Source organism: Branchiostoma floridae, chromosome 5 (genome assembly GCF_000003815.2).
Source record: "Branchiostoma floridae strain S238N-H82 chromosome 5, Bfl_VNyyK, whole genome shotgun sequence".
In the NCBI taxonomy this organism is placed as follows: domain Eukaryota; kingdom Metazoa; phylum Chordata; class Leptocardii; order Amphioxiformes; family Branchiostomatidae; genus Branchiostoma; species Branchiostoma floridae.
The window spans coordinates 6331273-6332785 of NC_049983.1; the positions used below are offsets into that span (position 1 = coordinate 6331273).

At 41.1% G+C, this 1513-nt stretch overlaps 1 protein-coding gene across 4 annotated transcripts in view; it reads right to left on the reverse strand.

Moving 5' to 3' along the window:
- Positions 1–448: 448 nt before the first annotated feature.
- LOC118416674 (isocitrate dehydrogenase [NAD] subunit gamma 1, mitochondrial-like) overlaps positions 449–1513 on the reverse strand; it is a 9184-nt gene continuing 8119 nt past the window's right edge. For all 4 annotated transcript variants that reach the window (XM_035821847.1, XM_035821845.1, XM_035821844.1 and 1 more), the window contains 2 exons: positions 1183–1329; positions 449–553 (listed from right to left, as the gene is read on the reverse strand). In XM_035821847.1, coding sequence (XP_035677740.1) covers positions 455–553; positions 1183–1329 — 246 coding nt within the window. In that variant the 3' untranslated portion in view covers positions 449–454. The remainder of the gene's footprint in view (positions 554–1182; positions 1330–1513) is intronic.

Here is a 1513-nt window from a genome sequence, read left to right on the forward strand (position 1 = left end):
ATGAAGAGTGCTACTTAAACCTACATGTAAAAGCTTGTTAAGTTTATGACTGTTAGTTCAACAATTGTTATGTTGTGAGGACAGTGTTGCACAGTTCATAAATTGTGGGCCTGGATTTTTCTTACAATTCTTTGTGACATCGAATACCTGGGCTAGTGGCTGAGAGGTCAAAGATTCTATTCCTAGCATTTCTGGCTAGACTTTATTGTTTTTTGAGAAAGACACTTCATACTTCTTCCTCACTAAACCAGGGTGTAAATCTAGATGATGACTTTGGTTGGGGAGGTAAAAGGCGATGGGAGGAGAGGGCCTGAAAAGGGCTATGGGATTACTCTTGCCTGTACCTATACCTACATGTATACCTTTCATGAGCACAAACAGTAATGGTATCGCGATGTGAAAAATCTCTATAGTTACTAGGCTAAGCTAAGGGTAATGTTACTGATAGGTCTCCCTACCCGAGGTGCTCCAGCATAAGTGCACTAGCCAGCAACATGGCTGTGGGGTTAGCAACATTCTGCCCTGCAATGGACTTCCCTGTGTTCCTGGTGGCCTAGGGAAAACAACAACAACAGGATGGTCATCAACAACATGTCTGTCATGTATGACTGTCAAAATATACTTCATTTTTTTTACCATGTTCTGTCTACAACTGGTCAATCATGTTGAGTTGAGGTACAAAATGAAGGTCATCAACGATTTTGAATAAGATGATTTGGCCACCCACACCAGTGACTTAACCCAATACATGATATTACACTTGTCACAAAAAGTTTGGAATGTTAACTTTGGTTGATGATATTTCCATAGTTTACACATCAATTTCAACGTATAATGTATCAACAGAAAGCAGGTGTGAATTGCTTTCCTATGGTAGCAAACTCATTGTGATTGTGAACAAGTTAACTTTTCCCACACTTGTGGGTATCATGCAAATGGTCATACAGCGCCTCCTAGCTGACAATTGAAGTACTGCAGATTGATACATAACACTACAATACAATATACATTTGTATGTTCTCTCAAGATAAAGGCTACAGGCAGTTAGAAGTCAGGCAAGGTGACTACAGCAGTGTACGTATGCATCTACATGTAAGTCCTCAATCACTTCTTATTACATTTTGAAAGTACAAATCATACATATGCACTAGTCAACAAATCAAACAGAATGAAGAACTCAACTGTTTCGAAGACAGCGTACTCCTGTCCGATGTTCTCCCCTGGCACGAGCCCCGGCCCCCCCACCAGCCCCGCCCCGATGTTACTGATGATGTTCCCGTACAGGTTGGGCATCACCATCACGTCAAACTGCTGAGGGCGAGACACCATCTGGGACAGAAAGAAAAGGATCACACTGTACATATTTGTATATCGTGAAACTTTCACAGAGGTTTTATTTTCACAGCTTTTGAGGCAATGTGTATCAATGGTGGCACCACGACTATGTTTTTTTCAATTTTATTTACTTAAGGTTCACCACAAAACAAGGCATGGAGCCACTCAAGCGTTTTAG